The sequence below is a fragment of the Mesoplodon bidens genome (genome assembly GCF_964165515.1).
Source record: "Mesoplodon bidens genome assembly, chromosome: 14".
Classification (NCBI taxonomy): Eukaryota; Metazoa; Chordata; class Mammalia; order Artiodactyla; family Ziphiidae; genus Mesoplodon; species Mesoplodon bidens.
This window is the reverse complement of record NC_138170.1, coordinates 14,003,921-14,026,165: the sequence shown is the minus strand read 5'-3', so window position 1 is coordinate 14,026,165 and position 22,245 is coordinate 14,003,921. Positions and strand designations below refer to the sequence as shown.

The following is a 22,245-nucleotide window of genomic DNA, read 5'->3' as shown; positions in this document are numbered from 1 at the left end:
TTGTTTCAATATTGCTTCTGTTTTATGCTTTGGTTTTCTGGCTGCCAGGCATGTGGGATCTTGGCTCCCCGAGCAGGGATCGAACCCGCACCCCCTGCACTGGAAGGCAAAGTCTTAACCACTGGACCACCAGGGAAGGTCCCCCTGCCCCGACCCATGACTCTGATGCGGGGACGCCCCCTCACAGGGAGGCACCCCATACTTGCTGCCCTCTTCCTGCTCCCCCGCTTCAGTTCACGGTTAAGTCGGTGTGTTGCCAAGTCACGCTCCTTGACACGCGGACCCCCAAGGGCTCGTTTCCAGGATGTTTTTGGCTCCTTGCCAGCCTCTTCCTGTTTTGGAAGCTAAAAGGTGGCATTAAAAAGCCAGAGAGGTTTCATTGTTCTGAAAAAAAAAGCCTCCACTGACTGAGGAGGTAACTTCAGCCTCTCGATGGCAGAGACACGCTCACCCTTGCGGAACAGCCTCCTCCGTGTGGGCCAACTGCCACCGCGCTTTCCTTTTGGGCCTGAGCGTGACTAAAACTGCTTTCTCTCCTGTCTCCGTGTTTTGCTTATGTGTCAGAAACCCTGAAGTTGGCCGCATTCGTCAAACACGACACATTTCAAATGAACACAGAAGACAGTCTGTGAAAACACCCCCTAAGGAAAGCTCCCTCGCTCCACGCCGTGCATTCACTGAAAGGAATTCACCAGCAGTATTTTCTTTCACTCAGAATGCCCCACCTCTGGCTTGATGCTAAGAATAAGCTAAATGATTAGAAAAAGTAAAAGGTGGCAGCTAGGAATTAAAGAGTCTACAGAAAAATGACCTTCGCAATGGGGAGTGACATGGTTTCATGTTCTCTCAAACAAGACAGCAGGGACCTAAGATGAAACACCTCTGACAGACGGGGAAATCTCTGCACACACGCTCGCCACCTCCATTTACACAGGCGGGAACCCCTCTCCTGCAGCAGGAGCTGTGGAGGGCCATGGTCCCAGAGGGAGAGAGGCACCGCCCTGGGAAGGGGACAGGCAGCTCGTCATGATGGCTTCCCACACGTCACTGAAGGCATGGGGTGGGGTCTGGGGCGGGGGGGCGGTGGAGACGTAGCCAAGTCTCTTCTCCAAGGCCATGTTCTCTCATGACATTTGTGGCTGGGAGCCCTTCCATACCATGTTAAGTTCGGAGATGAAGGCCCACGTTGAGTTTCGGTTAAGGGTTTAGCGGAAGCTGACTAAAGATGTAGCCCAGGAGTTTCATAATACAATGGATCTCTCAAAGCAAATGCCTCCTTTAAGGCAGCACGCTGTCAAAAAAAGCTCCTCAGTTGGTGCTCTGATACTTTAGGTTAACCTCTAATTTGATCGTCTTTTTCTTCCAATAGCCTTCTTATGTTTTATGTTCACATGCAATTCTTTTCTTTTTTTTTTTTTTTTTTTTGGCGGTACGCGGACCTCTCACTGCTGCGGCCTCTCCCGTTGCGGAGCACAGGCTCCGGACGCACAGGCTCAGCGGCCATGGCTCACGGGCCCAGCCGCTCTGCGGCGTGTGGGATCTTCCCGGACCGGGTCACCAACCCGTGTCCCCTGCACCAGCAGGCGGACTCTCAACCACTGTGCCACCAGGGAAGCCCTCACATGCAATTCTTAAATGTTTGCACTGATGAGGGGACTGTCTTAGGTTGTAGATTATACATGGTCTCTCTACGAGGTACATTAGCTGTGCCACTTACTAGCTCTGACTTTAGGAAAGTTATCGAATCTGCCTGGCCTGTTTCTTCAGCAGTAGTAATACAGGAAAAAAACAGTGCTGGCCTCCTATAGTAGCTGTGAGCGCTAACCTAGTAAATGAGAACACATGCAGCAGGCACTCAACAGATGCCAGCTGTACTGTTATTGTTAACAGTGAAGCCTTGGGACAATTTACTGGCAGTCACCGGTTTATTTGAAATGCAACAAAATCTTTGTTCTTTGACACAGGGGTGGGTTAACTTAGTCCCCAAAGCCTGGAGGTGTTTTGTTGTTTTGTTTTATTTTCTTTTTAAGAGCACCAATTATATGGACTTGAAAAGGTAAAACTAGGTTCTGTTTTTATATCTAATTAGAATAAACCACATTCAAATATTAGACTGAATTCAGTGATTAATAACACAACTTTCTCAAATAGATTATTACTCTGATTTCCCCTACATTTCACAACACAAAGTTTATTAGCAAAATCGTATATTTAATATATTCTGGGTCCTAGACTCTTATCAGATATATCATTTGCAAATATCTTCTCCTATTCTGTGGATTATATTTTCACTTTCTTGAATAGTCATAAATTTAGCTTTTGATAAAATCTTGCTTTCATACAAATCTATAGATACAGTTAACTTAAATTTGTTACTTGGTATTACATACAGAATGGACGGACAACAAGGTCCTACTGCATAGCACAGGGAACTATATCCAATATCCTATGACAAGCCATAATGGAAAAGAATATAAAAAAGAGTGTATATATATGTATAACTGAGTCACTTTGCTATACAGAAGAAATTAACACAACATTGTAAATCAACTATACTTCAATAAGAAAAAAAGAAACAGACTCACAGATATAGAGAACAAATTAGTGGTTACCAGTGGGGAGAGGCAAGATAGGGGCAGGGGATTAAGAGGCACAACTATTAAGTATAAAATAAATAAGCTACAAGGATATATTGTATAGCACAGGGAATACAGCCAGTATTAATAACTTTAAATGGAGTATAATCTTTAAAAATTGTTAATCACTACGTTGTACACCTGAAACTTTCATAATATGGTAAATCAACTCTACTCAATAAAAAAAGAAAAACAAAACAAAAACTTGTTAGTTGGTTTTTGAAAATAAATTCTTTAAATTTAGATATAATAGTATTTCTTATAAAAATTTACTTCACTGTATTAACACATATTCAAATTACCAGATAAATATTTCTTATAGAATGTGGCCTGGACAAAAAAGAATAAAGCCTAAGTTATGATGGTACAGTTACTTCTGGTTTTGTCATGCGATGCAGGTTGTCATGGAGGGTCTATCAGATTCAGCGGGAAGTGGAAGGTCAAGGGGCACCGCTGTCAGGCGGCGATCTTTCTTATTTCACCCAAGAAGTCATAGGTCTGCTCTGAAATGTCAAAAGGCTCATGGAGCCCCGCTGGCGACAGCAGAGCCTGAAGGGCTCCCTCGTTTTCTCGGTTTTGCTTGAGGAAGTCGGCGATGACCTTCCATCGGGCAGCCTCGGTCTCCTCCTCTGCCCACCTGAACGGGGGCAGGAGCGCGGAGTGGAGGAGGGGGAGCGCGCAGTCGTGGTAAACCAGGAGGAACACGGCCTTCAGGAGCTCCTTGTCTCTCTGGGAAAACAGAGGCACCACCAGTGACTGTGAGTGGACCCAGCTCATTACTCCTCACGTGTTACACTGTATGAGCTCTGTTCACTAGAAGCCGCCAAGGGGGTGGGAGGGAGGTGCCATCAGTGTCTGGCAGGGAGTCGGCTCTGAATCGGCTGCTCAGTCAGGACGTGGAGAGAGACAAGTGGTTCTCTCTGAGGGTCTGCAAGGGGCTCCTTGAGGCCAGGGTGCCCCCTGGGTGCCACGGAGTGTCTCGGACATTCCATCAAGCAGACTGGGGTGCCAGAATCTAATTCCGGGGACAAGGGTGCGGTTCCAGGTAAATGGAACTAAGACACAGTGTGACATCAGCTGTATTGCTGAATGAGGTCAAGGTGATACGGGGGTATCAAGGGCTCTGCGTGAAATCCAGAGAAAGGAGCCCCGAGCAGTAAGAACGTGTTGTCAACCCCGCCTCCCCATAACAAGAGCTGGGCAATATCCACACGGGTAAGCAGCCCGGCTCCGACAGCTGGGGTGGGAATCACAGCCGGGGTGGCGGTCTACACTGCGATGTGGCCCCCGCAGGCTACCGTGTGTGGAGAGGCAGCTTCTACAGGCCCGAGGCCCAGCACCTGTCCACTGCCAAGCTAGAAGGGCATTAAACCTGCCAGTTTTAGTCAAACAAAAACTCAAACAAGGATACAATATATACACTTTTTGTTCAATTTTTAGTGTCTTTGTTTGTTCTCCCACGATTCCTTGAGGATAATGAAAAGTTCAGATTAGTAGTCCTAAAACCATGGACCATGGGCCCAATGCAGCCCACTGCCATCTCTTTTTAGAAATAGTTTTACAGAAAACAGCCCTGCCCAGGTGCTTACATATTGCCTGAAGCTGCCTTGCGTTACAGTGGCAGAGCTGGGTGTTTGAGACAGACCACATGTGGCCTGCAAAGCCAAAAATATTTACTCTCTGGCCCTTTACCAGAAAAGTTTGTCAATCCCAGACTAGAGCAGTCAAGCCACTGCTCACTGATCACTGCAAGTTCTGTTTGGTAATGACCACATGCTCTGGCCATGTAAGCACAGCCATGCATGCTTTCAACGTGTGCTACAGCTTGTGCCAATTTTCTTCCTCCTTCTCCTTACCTGATACGGACTTTGAGAGCTAGGGGAATTTTTTTTTTTTTTTTTAAATGAGAGAAATTTGATAGCCAACTGGGACACTTTGGCTTAGAAAGTTCCCCTCAGTTCAATAAACTCAGTGATCTGAAATGACTGTCTCGATCAAGTGTTTTTTTTACACTTGGAATCCATCACCCATACTCTTCTTGGAAGGTGGCTTTGCAACCGTAATAACACCGTTTAACTGTCAAGAGGGATTAGGACCACGGTTACTTCAGCTAAAAAAGAGGCATGATTAGGGAGTGCAGCAGACACTGAGCACCAAACGTGTGAAGCTCGGGGTGCACAATCACGTTACCTTCTCTGATCTTTTTAATGTACTTTCTTTCTCAGCCCAGGAGCTCTAAAAAGCAAATAGAAATATTATGTTAATCCGAGTATTCACAAGTCTTTGCCACACCTCTGCAACTTTACTCTGTAATTACACTTACGGACAGGATTACAAACGCTGTACAGATTCTGCACATGTAAGGAGTGAATCTCTAATTAGGCATCAAGTGCTAATGACCCAGAACCAGACTGACTAGGCGGGATGTATCAGTGAACGATTCCTCAGAAGCCCGTGATTCTTACAAGTCAAAACTAATTTAAGAACAGAATCAGTGCAATGCTAACACATGCGTGCAAACTGCACCAACGCAGCACCTAAACAATAAAATACCATTAAGCTTTCAAGGTAAGACAGTCATGAAAATAGAACAGTCTGCCAAATACCACACTCCTCGACAATCCTATTGACCGTGATGAGGAAGATGGTCAGGGAGAGGTAGAATGAAGTATAGCTTTGCAAGTAAATATTTCCAATCTGTGCATAAAGGTTCACGAAAGCTTCTTTAAAGAAATAAAACACCCAGAGTTCAATTAACCCCACAGAAGTATGAATCAGAGACCTTCTAGGGCCCAGCATGGCGCCTTAGCCATAGTGGGCTCTCGTGAAATATCTGTTGAATGAATCAATGTATGTACGTTTTGTATAACGAGTAAATATTAATATACTAATGCCTTATAGGGGAAGAAAGAGAAATTCTGCATTATCTAACTACAGTGCCAGATGAGCTTGTCTGAAATTACAGATAAGCGTACGCCAAGAACATTCTCTTACATCTTTTTGCTAAAACATCATTACTGTTGACACCCCCTCCCCAGCCAGACCAGCACGTGCAATCAGTTTCAGAGTCTAATAAAAACCTCCGTAGATGATGCTCCCTCCTTCCAACTCCACCAGGCCGTGTGACCTCCCTCCTTAGCAAGAGGACTCACCTCCCAACACAGCTCCCCTCCCTCCTGCGCATGTGCTTCTCCATGGCTCTGTGCTGTCCGGGGTCCCTAAAGCAAAACGCTTCATGGGTTGCCCACCACCTACCACACTCTTCACCCACAGGATGAGACTGAGATCGCCCGTGACCGTCTACACACGACATCCGACAGGCCAGACTGGGTCGTCTGCTCTCCTCGAGAACATGCCCTATTCCCTGCTGCGTCAAACTTTTTGCCTGTGCTGATCATCCCACGTGTGATGTCTTCTTCTCCTGGCTCAGGATGTCGAAACCCGACTAGGCCCCCAGGCTTTCATTAGGTGCATCTCCCTGAGGACCTCTTTAATGAAACAGGCTCCTGATCCTCAGATGCTGCCTTCTTTAAATCTGCAAGGACCTGGATTACACATCCCCTACGGCACTTATGTTATCTGAGTATTTGCCTCACAGGCCTAATGTTTGTTGATTCTAATATTTAAGTTGAACTTCGTGAAACTGCCGTTTTTGAAGGCCAATAAATGGCTAAAAATTAGAGATTTCACATGGTTCAATCTAATATCCAGCTGCTTTTTCATACAACAGATAACATACTTCAAATTAAAATAAAAATGATATGCATGCCCTGATTCGCCCCTGAAAACTCAGTCAATTTATCTAACAAACCATTTTGGATTTTTGCTCTTAGGACACGATCGGTGGCCATCTTAAGTCAAGGAACAAACAATAGGGAGGAGATTGCAACGGGGTAGACGGCAGGCACTCCATCTGCTTATTGGGTCAGGGAAGGCAGCCCTGGGGAAGTAACATCCACAGTAAGAAAGGACAGATGAGACCAAGTTAGCTAGACAATAGACAGGGATCGGGAGACATCATCCAAATAGGGAAGAAACAAACCCCACAAAAACCTAGAGCTGGTGTCAGAACTCATTATGCAGTAAGTCTAACCGCTTTTAGAACCCGTCGGGTTTCCACCATGCCGCATACTACTCACCCTGAGCGCATCCATGACGTCAGGCTGCTCCAAGAGCTTGGGGAAGGTGGCCAGCACTGGATTACTGATTAAATCTGAAATACAAAAGAATAAAAAGGATTTTATATAAACTTCAGCCAATGTATTTTATAGCAACAGACATAAAAACATTCATTCAGATTGAAATTACTGTGCCACGTGATCTGTTGATAACACATCCTACTCACTTGACCCTCTTGGAGGGCTGGAAGCTGCCCCCTCAGCCTCCATCCGCCCCTATATCCACACCCCGGGGAAGTCTGAAATGAGTCTGGTACCAAGGAGATAAAGCTTTCAGGTGGGAGTAAAGTGGCTCTGAACAGAGTAAGACGAGAACATTTTGTTCTTCTTTCTATGTTTTTTTTTCAACCTCTCTTTCCTCCTCACGGCTGAAGTGTGGTGTGGTAAGAGAAATCTTCCAATTAGGAGGCTCCCGCACTCTCAGGAGGCTGAGTGGGAACCAGGGGGCACCAAGGGAAAGGAGGTGGAGGGTGGGCAGCTCCTGCCCAGCCTGGGGCCAACGGACGGTGCTGGATGACAGCGGGAGGAATGAGGAGTTGGGGATTCTGACCACGTGCCTACATACTGTGCAGGAGAATACTGATATTTCACAATCAATAATGGCACGTGGAGGGCTGTGCAGAGAGGCCCACCAGGAAGGACACTTCAGAAACGGCAAGGGCAGTGACTTCTATAATCTTGTGTCCTCAGTAGAGAAAAATCCTCTCTCTAGGTCTTACTAAGTTTATTCTGATGTGAAGATTCAAATGAAGCCAACAATTCTGAGTAGGCTTCTCCCTACCTACGGGAAAACTAGTAAGCCTTCTCCTCTTTAAGGAGTCAGGTCGTTCGTGAAGTTTTTCTAGAGTCATTGAAACAAATTCAGAGGCAAGTGATGACTAAAAGGCTTAAACTGTCCTTCCTTTAGAATTACAATTATTCCTTGAGAAATGTTGGTGCTTCTCTGACTCTAGGTAGTTCCATTTCTATCTACCTATCCAGGTGGTGTGTGCCTGGGAGGGGACTCGTGTCTAACCATGAACTCCACTTGTCCACGAGAGCCGAGTCACCATGGGGCTCTCTCTCCCTCTCACTCGATTCCAGCCACACTGGCCAGCCTTCAATTTCAATCCTTCCAGTGCACTCAGGTTTTCTTGCCTTGGGTCTTCAGACATGCTGGTCCCTCTATCCAGAAAGGATCCGCCCCCACCCATCTCCCCTGTATGTCTAACTCCTCTCTCAGGTCTTATCTTAAATATTCCTTGGGCTTCCCTGGTGGCGCAGTGGTTGAGAGTCCGCCTGCCGGTGCAGCGGACACGGGTTTGTGCCCCGGTCCAGGAAGATCCCACATGCCGCGGAGCGGCTGGGCCCGTGAGCCATGGCCGCTGAACCTGCGCTCCGCAATGGGAGAGGCCACAACAGTGAGGGGCCTGCGTACCGCAAAAAAAAAAAAAAAAAATTCCTTGCCCAGAGAAGCCTTCCCTCATCCTATGAATTAATTCAGGTCTTCCTAGGGTATGCTCTTGTTGTGTATTTCCCTTCAGAACACTTGAGGTTGAAAAGGATTATTCATATAATTTTGGGTTTGAAGTCTGTTGCTCCACGAGAGTAGGGATGATGGTGCCTGTCTCATTCATCACTGGGTCCTGGCACAATGCCTGGCATATACTAGGCACTCAATAAAGAATATCCAATAAAATTCAACTTTCTCTGGAGGTAATTCTTACAACACATGCATATCTCTGTGCAAGTTCAATCATGTGTGACAGCTCACTGATTTTCAAAAATTACTTTTTAACATTTTACTTGGAAAAAGTTTCAAGCTGACAAAAAAGTTGCAAGAATAAAAATAGAACCCCTGAACACCGCTTACCTGGATTCACCAATTTTATTGATTTTTAAACTTCTTGCATTAAGAACCAGTTATTTTGGGTAATTTTGGTCACTTTCCAAAAAGATGATATACATATCAAACACGTAGTAAAAACATTATTAAAGACATTAAAGGAAAATATGATTATATCTGAAATTTAGGATCTCAAGTCCCCAGAATCTGAATGGTAAAAAGTGTATACTGTAAAGAACGGAACACGTACGGAGCTCACACAGGATGCACACTGAGCACAATGCTTTGCATCTGAAGTAAGTGATTGACACTGATGCTATTCTAAATATTTTACTCCAAATGTCACCTTCAGAAGCAGAAGATAAAGGCTGGCAGAGGTTACATTTACTCAAAGCATGATGCACTGTTGTACGTAAGGAAACTGCAAAGACTTCTCACCAGCACTGTGCATGCTCATCCTGTCTTTCAGGAGCACGTCTCCAAGAATCTGGCGATAAAATATCAACAAATGAACGGAGCACATACTTCCAATTAATGTTTCCGGCAGTAGACTATTAAAGAAGAAAAAAAATGTATTCATTAAACAATCCCCTATGATCCAACCTATGGTGTTTTTAAAATGTATACTTATTACTCAAATGAAGAGTTTCAAGTTTTGCTTCATTGAAAAAAATGTTTAATAATTTTGAGGAAAACTTCCACTATAAGTTGACCACGTTAAACTTCAGAAAACTTTTATTTTTACGTGTGTACTTTCAAGTTGCAACTCTGGGTTACCATTCCTGTGTTTCCATGTTCGCATATACACCCATCTTAAATGTCGAATAAAAAATAAAAGTCATCAATTATGTGTTTTAGAAAGAACGGGACTAGTCAGCTACAAGTTTTAACAAAGCCATGTTGCCACCCCACCTGACATGACGAATGCAGAGGAAACGAGTTCAGACTGTTCCCGGTGCTGGGTGGAACACAGCAGGGTGTGGCAGATCAGACTGAATTCTGACTTTGCTATGCTACCTCCTAGCTATGTGATTTTGGGTTAATTATTTATTCTCCTTGTGTTTTGGTTTCTTCATTTGTAGAACACAGATAGTCATAGCTGCATCTCAGGTTACTAAAAGGATTAAAATGAGGTAAATGTGGAATGCTTAATGCAATGCCTGGTACATACTGTAGTAAGGTCTCAAGGACAAGAAAATTTCAATATTGAAGTTACATTGATATCAGTTTAAAATAGACTGTAAGAATTTTAGGATGTTGTATGTAATCCTCATGGTAACCACAAAAAAATGTATAGAATATACACAAAAGGAAATCAAAATGTATCATTACAAAAAAAATCAATTAAAAACAAAGGAAGGCAGTAAGGGAGGAAAGGAGGGACAAAAAAAAACCCTTAAAACATATAGAAAACAAATAACAAAACGGCAATTAAGTCCTTCCCCATTAGTAATTATTTTCAATGTAAATGGATTAAACTCCCCAACCCAAAGACATAGATTGGCAGAATGGATTAAAAAAACAGGATCCAACTATATTGTGTCTACAAGAGACCCACTCTAGATCTAAGGACATTCATAGGTTGAAAATGAAAGGATAGTTAAAGATATTCCATGCAAATAGTAAACAAACGAGAGCAGGGATAGCTATACTAACATCAGACAAAACACATCTTAAGCCAAAAAGCTGTTACAATGAAAGATATTATATAATGATAAAAGGGTCAATTCATCAAGAAGATATAACAATTATAAACGTACACAACAAACATCAGAGCTCCTAAATATAGGAAGTAAACAGTGACAAAAGTGAAGAGAGAAATAGGTCTACAATCATAGCAGGGGACTTCAATACCCCACTTTCAATAAGGGATAGAACAACCAGACAGAAGATCAATAAGGAAAGAGAACTTGAACAACACTGCAGACCAACTGTAACTGACCGACATATACAGAACACTCTGCCCAATAGCAGAATATACATTTTTCTCAAGTGCACACGGGACATTCTCCAGGACATTCTCCTAACATATGTGGTCATATATTAGGCCACAAAACAAGCCTTAACAATTTAAAAGACAAATTATACGAAGTATATTTTCTTTTTTCCAAAGTATATTTTCTGATCACAATGGAATGAAACTAGGAATCAATAGCAGAAGGAAAACTGGAAAATGCACAAATATGTGGATATCAAACAACATACTTTTGAGCAACCAATGGCTCAAAGAAGAAATCACATGGGAAATCAGAGAATATCTTGAGACAAATACAATGAACATACAACACACCAAAACGTATGGGATGTAGTGACAGCTCACTGTTAAGAGGGAAAATTTACAGCTACAAACACTTACATTAAAACAGAAGAAAGACTTCAAATCACCAACCTACCTTCACACCTTAAGAAACTTGAAAAGGAAAACAAATGAAACCCAAAGGAAGCAGAAGAAAGGAAATAATAAAGATTAGAGCAGAAATGAACAAAGTAGAGAATAGAAAACAACAGAGAAAAATCAATGAAAGCAGAGCTGGTTCTTTGAAAAGACATAAAATTGACAAACCTTTAGCTAGGTTGACTAAGAAAAAAAGAGAGAGACTCAAGTTACTAAAATCAGAAATGAAAGGAGACATTATGACTGATTTTACAAAAATTACAGAGGATTATAAAAGAGTACTATGAATAACTGTATGCCAACAAATTAGATAATCTAGATAAAACAAACTCCTAGAAACACACAACCTACCAAGACTAAATAATGAATAAATACAAAATCGGAACAGACTTATAACTAGAAAGGAGATTGAATAGTAATCAAAAGCCTCCCAACAAAGAAAACCCCAGGACCAGATGGCTTCACTGGTGAATTCTACCAAACATTTAAAGAAGAATTAATACCAATCCCTTTCAAACTCTTCTGAAATGAAAGGAATACTTCCAAACTCATTCTGTGAAGCCAGCATTATCCTGATACCAAAGCCAGACAAAGACACAACAAAAAAAACTACTGACCAATATCCCTGATGAATACTGATGCAAAAAATCCTCAACAAAATACTAGCAAACATAATTCAACAGCATATTAAGTTTTATACACTATGACCAAGTAGGATTTATTCTTACAAGGCGAGGATGGTTCAAAATAAGAAAATCAATCGATGTAATACACTAGATTAACAGAATCAAGGGAAAAAAAACACGTGATTTTCTTAGCTGATGCTGAAAGCATTTGACAAAGTGCAACATATTTTCATAATAAAAACACCCAACAAACTAGGAATAGAAGGAAACTATCTCAACATAATAATGGCCATATGTGAAAATCCCATAGCTAACCTCATACTCAATGGAGAAAGACTGGAGGCTTTCCCTCCAAGATCAAGATCAAGATCAAGATCAAGACAAGGATGCTCGTTTTCACCACTTTTATTCAACATATTACTGGAAGCCCTAGCCAGAGCAGTCAGGCAAGAAAAATGAATAAAAAGCATCTAAGTTAGAAAAAAAAGAAGTAAAATTATCTCTGTTCACACACAACGTGATTTCATATGTAGAAGATCCTAAAGATCACACACACACACACACATACACACAAAACTGTTAGAACTAATAAATGCAGCAAAGTTGCAGGATATAAAATCAACATACACAAATCAGTCATGTTTCTATATACTAACAATGAACAATTTGAAAAGGAAATTAAAACTTTAATTTCATTTAATAGCATATCTAATAGCATTGAAAGAAAGAAAATACTTGGGAATAAAAAAATAGAAATAAAATTTCAATATTGAGATTTCAAAATATAATCCGGAAATACAACAAGTGAGTGCTTTAAAACCTGACACCTGGTACACACTAAATACTTACTGGGAATATTGAGCACCAGAGTTAACCTTAGCAGATACTCAAGAAAATGTCTTGAATCATTCTAAACACACATTTTCTGTGTTCTTTTTAGAAATACATGAACTCTGTCACTAAGCATGAAGAAGGACCGTATAGGATATCTCGAAAACCTTGCAAACAATGTCCTCTACCAAGAGGAAGATGTCTTTGGGCTAAGGGAAACCACCTAAAGTTAAAAGAGGCTTTAACTTCAGAAAATAATCCTTCCTTCTAACTTCTAGGATGAGAATTTTAGAAGGGAAAATTAATCACAGAGGTAACATCCAGGCTTCCAGCCTGCTGAAAGAGAACAGAAGGAACGTGACCCCGGGGATGGTGCAGGAGTAATGGGTCCCTATGGCTAGTTTCACGGAATTTAGATACGTATCCTTGACCACTCCCTAACCCTTGCATTTCTAGAAGTGCCCCAAAACACAAGATAGATTCTCTTACCACACTTATGTTCATATAGAGCATTTCATACACAGAGCCAGAAGCCATCCTTTTCCAGCCCTGCTAAAATTCTGATCGTGTATATACCTGACCTAGATTTCAGGTTGGCTGCAGGGGAACATTTAAGCTGCCTTGATGCCACCACATGCCTTCTCGGTGTTCATGCTGTGATTCCCAAGGGTTGTTCTACACCCCGCCCTCTGGTCTATGGCTCATGTGGGCAGTGTTTCAGCAGCTTGCCCAAACTCATGTCTCATGCTGATAAGCAGACATTAATTTTCCGAGGGGAAGGGGTGGAACCTTCCTTCCATTCTCTCCTCCCCTTCTCTCCCAGACTGGCCTGCTCTGTCTGGCAGGCATCGCGGCCAGCCTGCAGTAGAGGCCTTCAGCGCCCACAGTGCAGGCACTCCTTTCCTTCTGGCACCTCCCCATAACATGAAGCAATGCTGCTGTATCGGAGCTTCCTTTAGGGAAATCCTTTGATTTTCCCAAATCCAAGGTGACCAGGAAGCTCTGAGCTGAAGAAGTAAAGATATACTTCTTTCTGACCTCACAGACAGACCAACAGAAGGGCAATAAACATGATACTGGGCCCCCCTCAAGCAACACTATTACTTCATTTATTTTTAGCAATAATACAATGGAAGTAAAAGAGAAAAAAAGATGGCATACGTCAAAAAGGCAAAGGAAAATAAACAAATTTGTAGCAAATTTATATACAGGCATGTAGCCTACTGCCACAGACCAGTACGTCTCGGTATTCAGAACCCGTGCTCTGGGAGTCTGGGTCTAAATTCAGGGCTTTCCCTCATCAGAGGCTTAAAAGCATGCATTTGGCCAAATCACACCAAGTTAAACCCCATCAAAAAAACAGCTCCAAAATCAGAAAGGCAAGTCCTGGTGAAACAGGAGGATCTATTTGCTCCTCTTCCGTCTCAGCTGAGGGTCAACATGATCAGAGTTGTCTCCGTAAAAGGAGACCCAGGGACAGGATTCTGGTGCTGTTTCTTTCGTCAAGGAGACGAGTCCACGTTGATTCATCGGATTTTCACAGGGCTCCTGACAGCCAAAGGAGACACACACGGAAGACTGCTGGCTGGTGAGAGGGCAGGATGAAGCCAACCAGCAAGGATACTGGGGAAACTGGGCACTAATGCAGATTATAACTGGGCTTCCCACCCTTGGCCCTGCCCGCAGTTTTGTAGGTCCCTTGGCATAACAAAAAGAGCCCCTGTCCTTTCTCCTTCAAGCAGAGAACTCTGGCTAAACAAAGATGAAGGGTTTATTTATTTATTTATTTATTTTTTAACATCTTTATTGGAGTATAATTGCTTTACAATGGTGTGTTAGTTTCTGCTTTATAACAAAGTGAATCAGCTATACATGTACATAAGATGAAGGGTATTTTTGTTTGTTTGTTTTGTTTTTTCTTTTGCGGCCCGTAGGATCCTAGTTCCCCAACCAGGGATCGAACTCGTGCCCCCTGCAGTTGAAGCGTGGGGTCTTAACCACTGGACCACCAGGGAAATTCCCAAAGATGAAGTTCCTAAGCAAGGGAGAGTGGGGACAGAGGCGGGACGGGCTTTTGGAGGAGAGAAGGAGGAGGGCTGTTGGTAGCATCATCCGCCTTCTTTCTCCACTCGCTGCGGGTGGCAGGTCAGGGAGAGACTGAGAAGGGTCAGCCCCGCCTCAGGCTCCACCTCCAGGGCGCACAGGCCTGATCCCAGCCTCTCATCCTGGACCCACAGCACAGCCCTCGCACCCCAGCCCATGGCCCGGCAGTAGGGCCCAAGGCCTCTGGCTTCACCATGCCCATGGCCTGCCTCTGGGAGAGCCTGCCCGAGGCCGGCGGGCCCTGCGGCCCACGCTTGACACTACCAGGAGAGCAGAGTGCATTTCTGAATCAGGCAAAGTGGAGCGGCGATTTCAAGACGGTGCTCAGGTCTCTGGGCGGAGACAGGAGCGCACACCAAGACGAGGTGGGGGAGGCCAGGGACCGCAGAAGGCAGAGCAGAGCTCCCGACCTCTTTTACACCAGCAGGAAGAGCTGTGCTTGGAAATTATTTCACAAACATTTTTCTGGTGCCTACTGTATGCTGTAACCAACGAGGGCTCAGTTCCTGAGGTCAGGGGATGAGGACCTGGGACCCTTCTTTGAGAACCCAGCACACAGAAGAACGTTCATTGCTCTGGGAGAATGGGCCCGCCCATCTGACCGCCGCACACCCAAGTCAGATTTGATCTCTAGATTGTAAGTAAAGCGTATCTGCAAACTGATATTTGGGGCCAAAGAAACAGTATTAAGAGCTGTACTTGACAGACATGCTTGGGAGTGCTTTGGACTCTCGAAAGCTTATCAACAAGAGGGGTAGCGGGAGGCTGAAGAAGTAGGAAGAATGGGGCCAAACAGGATTCTGGCTTTTCTTCTACAAAGACCGCTACTGTGCTTCTTTTATTAATCTTGAAAAATAAAAACTGTCCAAGGAAAGATTGGCCAAAGAAAGGGAATTTATAGGCTCTATGAACATCCAGGAAAAAAAAGAGCCAAGAGAATGAATACTACCCATGAACACATAATTAATGGTTATTGAAAGATTTAACTGTTAACACTATAATTATGATACACATTTCAGTACTAGAGATAAGAACAAGGGATATTTAAACTGGGAGCATGATCTAGAATGAGAAAAGCAACCATTCACCGAGGTGGGCCAAGGTTCCCTGCTTCCTGATAATCCGCGAGCAGAGAGCAGGTCACTGGGGACCAGTCAACTGCATCAGTCTCTGTTCCCGAGCCAGGCTCTTCTCTCTGCCCCTCCTGTCCACTGTGTACTCTCCACATCTCCACGTCATCAAATGGCACCTCTTCCAAACCTTCAAAGCTTATTTATTTTTCTTTTTTCTAAACCTATTTTGAATCCCCCGATCCTACCAGCTACATAGCACATCCTCATTTGAACAAATCTGATGACAATACCAGCCACTGGTCATTATATTTACATTTATCTAGACATGATAATAATAATAGTAATAGCTATAGCTGTTTATAATATAGCTATTACTATATAATAGTAATAATTATAGCTGGTACTTATTGTGTGTTACTGTGTGCCATGTACTAGCTAAGTGTTTTATGTATTTTCTTTTCCTTAAACTGCTTTAGAGCTTGATGGGGTTAATATTATTATTATGCCCATTTTAAAGACGTAGACCTTGAGACCCTGAGAAAGACGGTAAATGACTTGTCCAGGAGGTTACTGAGTTAGAAATGGATTGACCTGGGATTCTACCAGTGCAAAGTCTCCCTGAAGAAAATGCAAATTAAAACCACCAACAGCTACCACTAATCATTTATTAAAATGGGCAAGGACTTCCCTGGTGGCACAGTGGTTAAGAATCTGCCTGCCCATGCAGGGGACACAGGTTTGATCCCTGGTCCAGGAAGATCCCACATGCTGTGAAGCAACTAAGCCTGTGCGCCACAACTACTGAACCTGTGCTCTAGAGCCCGCAAGCCACAACTACTGAGCCCAAGTGCTACAACTACTGAAGACCATGCGCCTAGAGCCCGTGCTACGCAACAAGAGAAGCCACCGCAAGGAGAAGCCCGTGCACCACAACCAAGAGTAGCCCCCGCTTGCCGCAACTAGAGAAAGCCCGCGCGCAGCAACGAAGACCCAATGCAACCATAAATCAATCAATCAATCAATCAATCAATCAATCAAATGGGCAAAACAGAAAAAAAATTGATCATATCAAATGCTGTCAAGAATACGGAATAATTGGAACTCTCATATGCTGCTGGAGAGAGTGTAAAATGGCCTAGTCATATTGGAAAACAGTTTGGCAGTTTCTTATAAAGTTAAACAAACACCAGATGATCCAGTAATCCCACTCCTAAGTACTTATACCCACGAGGAAGGAAGACATGCCCCCACACACAAAAAAACTCTTACGCAAATATATAGAGCAGCTTTATTCGTAATTGCCCAAATCCAGAAACAACCCAAGTATCTATCAACTAGTGAATAAATAAACACATTATGGTATATCCACCAAATGGAATACTAGTTAGAACAAGGAGGGAAAAACCACTAGCACATGCAACAGCATGGGTGTATCTCAACTGCGTTACACTGAATGAAAGAAGCCAGACTCAGAAGGCTATGTATTGTGTGAGTCCATTGGTAGGACATTCTGGAAAAGGCAAAACCGTTGGGAAAGAAAACAGAGGAGGAGTAGCCTGAGGCCAGAGCTGGAGAGCTGATTACAAAGGGGCATCAGTTCACTGTTTATAGTGATGGGAATATTCTCTATCTTGACTGTGTGGTAGTTATACGACTGTATATACTTGTCAAAACGCAAAGAACTTAAACTAAAAAGGGCAAATTTTACTGCGTGTAAATTATACCTCAACCAACTTGACATTAAAAAAAGTTCCCCAAAGTTCCCTAAGGGTAGGACTGTGGATAATATGTCCCGTTGACTCAAAAGTTTCTATACTATTTCTGACCGTATCTATCCTTTGTGCTAACTGGTAAACAGAAGAATAAGCTAATCTGAAATGTATTATTATTCCATTTCCCTACTGATCCTTGGCAGAAGAATTAGTGATGAAAAAAAAAAATAACTAACAAAAGGTGACCAAGCATGTGGAGAAGCCAGAAGCAGAGATGGTCCACAAACGCTGAATGGGCCCAAGTTCACTGGACAGGTAACAGCAGGTACCAACCTTAGCATGTTCCTTGATCTTCTGTTCAAAGATCTCAGTTTTACTAGAAGCTGAGGCTGCCTTCTCACTGTCATCATCTGATGGAAAACACTACCATGTGCTTTAAAAAAATAAAAAATACATCTCAAAACTTTAAGTGCTTAGGCAGTGAATAGAATAAAATAGAGTATTTTATATACTTTTTTATATATAAAAATAAGACAAAGTTTTTTTCAGCACCAGTGGGGCTGAATTGTGTGAGAGGCAGGAGTCGTCCATACGCCCTAAATGGACTGATGAAGTATGATGTGCCCTAAGGACCTTCAGAATGTACCCAACCGGCCCAGCCCTGGAGCTGCCATTACACCAGATACCGCGACAGCGTCACTGCTGCCAGATGACAAACAAAAAGGGAGTTTAAAGAGCACGTCTGACTCCAAGTAGAACCAGCTGCATCCCAGATCCCAGCTCCTTCCTGTTCCAAGAAGGTGGGACTGGTATTGCTGGGGCGGCAGCAGTGCTGTGTGTCCTAAATCACGGAACAAGGAGGGGGATGTCTGAGGAGCAAGAGGGGAGTTTCAAACCCACCAGGCTCTGAGCTCCAAGAGGCAAGGGCCCTATCTGCCTTACTCTCCATGTTCCCTTTATCTAGCACAGTGCCTGGTCAATGAACACATTAAAAGACGCTCAGTATTTTTGGAGGGCAACCTGGTATGTATACCACAATTTCAAATGTCTACACCCTTTGACCTAGCAATAGGCAATCACTGCATTGGCCCATTCTATCAATTCTGTGGCCCAGTGTTCAATGAAAAGGAACCAGTACAGGGTCCTCATGCATCCTAATTTCCTACGTTACAGTCTCAAATATGCTACCAAGAAAATAAGCACTTAGATAAAAATGATTAAGATTTTAACATCAAACGACATATTTTTTTTTTTTTTTTTTTTTTTTTGGCGGTACGCGGGCTTCTCACTGTTGTGGCCTCTCCCGTTGTGGAGCACAGGCTCCTGACGCGCAGGCTCAGTGGCCATGGCTCACGGGCCCAGCCGCTCCGCGGCATGTGGGATCTTCCCGGACCGGGACACGAACCCGTGTCCCCTGCATCGGCAGGCGGACTCTCAACCACTGCGCCACCAGGGAAGCCCTAAACGACATATTTTTAAAAATGTGAATTCACGTGAAAAGTGTTACGCTTATTAAACTATAGGTATCTTCTCTGATGCATCTTCTGCTTGTTTAATCTTTAAGGAAAGGAAAGAAAGCAACACAGAAGAGTGGTACCTCTTCTGGATACTGAAGGGTCCACTTCAACACCTTTTTCATAAGGGGTGCCTCCATTCAAGAAGAGTTCATAAGTTCTACAAAAGAAAAATATACCATGATGGATACATGTTATGGACATTGAGAAACAGGAGAGTCAGCAGTGGAACATTTTTTAGCACAGATGCATTCACAGACATTTTGTTTATGCCTCATTGGTAAATGAGAATGAAAGTTGTTGATACCTCCATGGGGTTATCATCTCAGTAGATAAAGTCTCTTAACTATGAACCACAGAAAATACATTTTTCTACATAAAAATGAGAAAGATTAATTGATGTCATTAAGGTCTTTTGACTTTAATGACTCGTGTTATTTAAATGCATTTTCCAAATGTTTCAAATCATCATTGGAAATAAAGCTATTATGAATTCATACTATGTTTAAAATATAAAAGTAACATGTAGATTGTTGTAAAAAGTTCAAATGGCATAGAAATGATAAACAAAAAATGAAAAATCCCTCCCTCCTTCTTTCCCCCCTAGTTTGGGAGCCCCTTGTCCTATCTGTTTCAATACAAATGGAAACAAACACATACATTTAACCAGTAAATCTCAAACTGACACACGTTTAAAGCTGCGTACTCCGTAAGTGTGGAAGCAGAAGGTAAGAGGCCTCCTTAATCCTGTGGCACCACCTCCCCAGTTCTGCTCCCCAGAGACAACCTCCGGGAACAGTTTACACCCACGCACACACACACAGCTCTTCGTGAACAGAGGTGGAGTCGGCACACACACGATTCTGCAACTTGCCATTTTCATATAATAATATACATTGGAGATGTTTCTGTATCAATACGTAGGCCTCCACCTCATTTAAAAAAATAGCTATGACTTCACTTTAAGAAGGATAGGATAAACACTTTTCCCTCCCACTAAGCACAGCGAGAAACCCTGAACAGTATTAAAGACAAAAAACAAAAGCAGAAAAACAAAAAAACCCCACAAGAAGCCTGGGCCTCTACATCTACAGGCAGTGGCTGGGGAGGTTGGGTGTGATAGAGTGCCCCTCCCCCTCCCACTGGGGTAACATCAGAGGAGGGCTTTTACCTCTGTTCAGTGGTAAGGAGGTCACGCCCACCCCTGTGGTATCAGTAAAGATGGAAGACGGGAGCATTATCTGAATTAAACCTTTGGGCTTGGGAACTATTATGATCCCATTTTAAAGATGGGGGAAGTTGAGGCTTGCAGACAACCTGCTTACAGTTACATGGACAGAGCCCAGGCTACAGCCCTGAATTTTACCATTCCAAATCTGGGATCTCAATCATCATCCTAGTGACTGCCCATCTGTATCTCTTCTGTGGGTTTCTTATCTTCCAGACTTAGATTTGTGTGTGTGCCCATTTTCAAATTTGGATTGTCCTCTTTTTAATTTTTGAAAGCTCTTTTTGTATTAGGGATAATAATCTTGTGACTGTTAGGTATATATTGCAAATGCATTACAAATATTTGTTTTTGGTCTTAAATTTGTTTACAGTGGCTGCTGCTACAATTTCCATGTACCACCTACGGAAGAAAGGCGGAGTCACGGAGGACCTGGGGACCCCAGACTCAGCTTTCTCACTCTTTGGCGAGAATGAGGCTCTATTTCAGCATTGTGAAATGTACTAATACCACAGGAAATCACTGAAAGAATATTCTCAGCAGACAACCGGTGCAAACATCTTTTAAAATACCTTTGCTACATGTGTCATTTCTTCCCCGCTAGGATGAGATCATGTGTACTGTTTTCATATACTACCTAAAAGAACATTAAAGTCAACATTAAAAGCCCTCTCCACACAAGTTACTGAAATGTAAATAATACACTCTAGAAACCTAAGGCATCTAGATTCTAAAAAAAATGAATTCCCACAAAATTACCCATTTGGAAGGAATATATAAGCCAACTTACTTTGCTGGAATAGGAATTCCACTGGCATCAAAAAGTTTAAGAAACACCCAGCCACAACTTAATTCTCCTCTCTCACCAGTTGACTAGAAAATAAAAAAGTGTATGAAACTTAATGTCTGAATCAGTCAAATCTATAAGCACATACCAAGTTCTTCTAAAAGGAATAAAACTAGTATTTGCCTTTAGAGCTAAAAAATTCTTCACAAGAAAACAAAGGGAAACCCAGTGGAGTCCCATTTGACTTGCAGGCCAGATGGTACAGGCAGGATGTAAAATGAAAATCTCTCGTTCAATTGCTCCTGAAAAACCCCTAAAGCTGATGATATGACAACTGTTACTATTGCTTCTTGAGTGACATAAATATGCTGTGGGATGATTCCAGATCGCCTCAGTATACATGAGAGTGGGAGGTTCTGTCTCGGTAAGAAATGGAATGAGCCACTTAAAGCATTCAAGGGTCCTTCTGCTCAGAACTTAACCCCACTGTCAATTGTCAGAGGCATCTGGGGTTCACCTGGGGGAGCTGCTCCTGTCCTACCCACCCGCAGCAGACGGATGAATTTGCCTTAAAGAAATGAAAGGACAGTATTACACCATTAACATAATAAAAATTGGCTCTCTGGGTTATCACGAGGCCAAGCGCACATCCTACACCTATCAAGCTATTACTGGAATATGGAAATATATAATTATTACCACAGACCCACACCCACTGATTCAATAGTCTATATGATGTAAATTAATCCAAGTTTCTGGTGTTCCCTTTATAAAAATTACCCCTCTGCCAGGTCCCTTCATTAGAACCCTCATTTACAAGGTTAGGGGCACTCTGACCCTCCAGGACAGAGCTAAAGCACTGTGCTGCAAAGCCGCTGAGCATCTTTTATCACTTTCTGCAAGGTCTCATGTTTTTCCAATCTTCATTCTTTAAAAGCACTGGAGTTTGCTCAAGCTATAAATGTAAACAAGTACACTTATTTTAAACACTACTGGAAAAGTAGCATCATAAAAAAATTAGAATCACTGTCACTCTCATTCCTCAAGAGATTAAAATTCTATTACACATAAAAACCTCGATTATTTTACTAAAGACAGACATAAGGGAAAACTTCCCCTTTGACACATTAGAAAGCTGTATCTTTCAACTGACATACATTGCGAATATAAGAAATTCCAAGTTCAAATAATATTCCAAGATCTGGAGAAGAAGAATTGGACCTGATGAAACAGTCACCATCAAGCAAGCAGGGCAAGATGCCAGTAACCTGAAATGATACCAAAACCGAAAATTACTAATAAACATGAAAAATGGTTGGAGGATAAACAATGAGGTC

At 42.7% G+C, this 22,245-nt stretch overlaps 1 protein-coding gene across 7 annotated transcripts in view; it reads right to left on the bottom strand.

The window, feature by feature from the left end:
- Positions 1–2,174: 2,174 nt before the first annotated feature.
- Positions 2,175–22,245, bottom strand: part of NPHP1 (nephrocystin 1) — a 59,511-nt gene continuing 39,440 nt past the window's right edge. For 4 of the 7 annotated variants that reach the window (XM_081253549.1, XM_081253550.1, XM_081253551.1 and 1 more), the window contains 9 exons: positions 22,066–22,176; positions 20,912–20,994; positions 18,977–19,053; positions 17,713–17,812; positions 9,078–9,190; positions 6,776–6,849; positions 5,789–5,854; positions 4,827–4,871; positions 2,175–3,365 (listed from right to left, as the gene is read on the bottom strand). In XM_081253549.1, the coding sequence (XP_081109675.1) occupies positions 3,093–3,365; positions 4,827–4,871; positions 5,789–5,854; positions 6,776–6,849; positions 9,078–9,190; positions 17,713–17,812; positions 18,977–19,053; positions 20,912–20,994; positions 22,066–22,176 (942 nt within the window). In that variant the 3' untranslated portion in view covers positions 2,175–3,092. The remainder of the gene's footprint in view (positions 3,366–4,826; positions 4,872–5,788; positions 5,855–6,775; positions 6,850–9,077; positions 9,191–17,712; positions 17,813–18,976; positions 19,054–20,911; positions 20,995–22,065; positions 22,177–22,245) is intronic. The other 3 variants (XM_081253552.1, XM_081253553.1, XM_081253554.1) reach the window with 1 other exon arrangement.